At 33.2% G+C, this 2231-nt stretch overlaps 1 protein-coding gene across 1 annotated transcript in view; it reads left to right on the top strand.

Annotated features, from left to right (window-relative positions):
• The window catches only part of LOC107758280 (lisH domain and HEAT repeat-containing protein KIAA1468 homolog), a 68301-nt gene that overhangs the window by 26561 nt on the left and 39509 nt on the right, over window positions 1-2231 (top strand). Inside the window, exon 8 of the mRNA XM_016575986.1 lies at window positions 533-826. Within this exon, the coding sequence (XP_016431472.1) occupies window positions 533-826 (294 nt within the window). The remainder of the gene's footprint in view (window positions 1-532; window positions 827-2231) is intronic.

Below are 2231 nucleotides of genomic sequence, written 5' to 3'. Positions count from 1 at the left end.
TGTGTGTGTGTGTGTGTGTTACAATTCTTGAATCAATAGAAAGTTCAATCTATCAGTATTTATTTGAAATAGAATTTTATTGTAGCATTATAAATATTATAAACTGTCACTTTTGATAAATTAATTGGAACCTTGCTAAAAAACAAACAAACAAAAAAACACTTAATTTATACAAGAAAAATTTACTGGCCCTAAACCTTTTAATGGTAGTGAAACATATATTGTGAAACTACTGATATGTTTATGACTCCAGTACTCTAATGTGCTTTCAAGCGCTCTAGAAACGGTCCCCCTCCGGCTCAGTGGACTCTCATCATTATGACCTTCTGCTCTCTGACATTTTCAGCGTGGCATTTACGTTTCCTAGCAAGTGAAGAGATCTACATATTTTTTTAAACTAGTTTTGCCTCCACTTCATACTTTCCTGTTCTGTTTGCCACAGCACTACTGTATATTCACTTCTATACTTGCATTTTCATACATTTTGCACACCACTAAATGTAATATACTGTGTGTGTGTGTGTGAATCCAGTGATATACAGGCACTTCAGAGGAATGTTTCATCAGAACCCACATCTGCAGTGAAGTTGATTCAGTCTAAAGAAGACACTCCATGTGGTAAACCCCCCCTAGACAATGGACAGTATTTGGACATACGAGGGGTCACCGAAATGGACAGCTCCTCAGATGCCAACACTACAAAGACCTCAACCACTACTACTGCTACTACTGACTGCACTGAAAGCACCACCACTGCTACACAACCTTACAACAAACTAAAGAGTCAGCAGGGTAAAACCTCTGTGCAATTTGACCAGCCCAACAGGTGAGACCTGCACTTCCTTATTCCAGTGGACACTCTTATGACTATAAAAAAGGAGTTGATGAGATGCACAGATGCAAATAAAGCACTCAAGCAACAAACTTCTATTAGAAGTGCTATCTTAGTGAGCTTTCTATCTAGGCCATGTTTTCAGCATCATAGTTATACTCCTAATGTGAAGGCTTTCCAAACATTAGGCTGCAAACCTGCCACCATAGAGCTTTGCTGATTTGGATGGTTGCTATAGCGTTGCTTTATGGTTTCTGATATGTTTCAATTGGTTTCTAGGGCATTGGTAGGTGGTTGCATACCATTCCCAACACAAAGGAGTCAACCTCCATGTCTCTATGATATTCTGATCTCTAGATATTGCCTAAGTCCATCCTTTAATGTACACTGCCGTTCAAAAGGTTGACTTTAGTAAGATTTGTAAAAATGTGTTTAATGTTTTTGTTAATTAATTAATATATTCTATTAATCAAAGAATCCTGAAAAACTAATCATGGTTTCCACAAAAAAATTAAGCAGCACAACAGTTTTCAACATTGTTAACTGGGTAACTAAAACTAAAACCATAAAAAAATAATTAATAAATAAATAAACTAAAACAATTGTTACTTGAAATGAAATAAAATAAATGTTAACTGAAATAAAATGTATTTAAAAAAAATGTATTATTATATTATTATTCTAAAAAAATTAATTATTCTTATTTCAATTTCCAAAACGTTTTTCATTTTAATTTAGTTTAACCTGATGAACTAAAATAACTAAAACTGAAATAATAGGAATTTTTCATATCAGTCATTTAAGGCTACGTTCACACTAGGGCTGGGTTTTGACACAAATTTCATGATTCGATTCGATTCTCATTCACAAGCTTTCGATTCGATTTGATTCAATATCGATTATTTTGGATATATATCTGGTACGCATGCAAAATTTTCTCAAGGAAAAAAAATCTCTTAACTAATGCTGTCAAATATACATGAGAGTCAGTTGGTACTACATTACTATAATACTGAAGGTTAAAACTGACTGATTTTTTAAGCTATACAACTGCTTAAATTACACTTAATGAAGTTTTTATATAAGTTTTTTAATATAAACATTAAAATGGTGGCTGTCATAAAAAATATAAATTAAACATTGAAGACCGTAAAAGTTATAATGAATATATTATATGGTGCATATATTTAGCTAAATGCCCCTCTCTACAGTTTATTTTTCTATCTGACTAATGAGATTATGGTCACCGATTGTTTTTTTCTGAGGTAAATGTGACGTTACGTGATATTGTTTACAAGCCGTTATATTGACGTCTTTGCGCGGCTGAAACACTAATTGAGCGAATACATGAGACAGGATACGGATTGTAAAGTTGTACTCTTTCTTTTAACTTACCTTC

This window comes from Sinocyclocheilus rhinocerous, unplaced genomic scaffold (genome assembly GCF_001515625.1).
Source record: "Sinocyclocheilus rhinocerous isolate Xijiao unplaced genomic scaffold, SAMN03320098_v1.1 scaffold142, whole genome shotgun sequence".
Classification (NCBI taxonomy): domain Eukaryota; kingdom Metazoa; phylum Chordata; class Actinopteri; order Cypriniformes; family Cyprinidae; genus Sinocyclocheilus; species Sinocyclocheilus rhinocerous.
The sequence above is the reverse complement of the archived record's forward strand: the minus strand, read 5'-3'. Positions and strand labels throughout refer to the sequence as shown.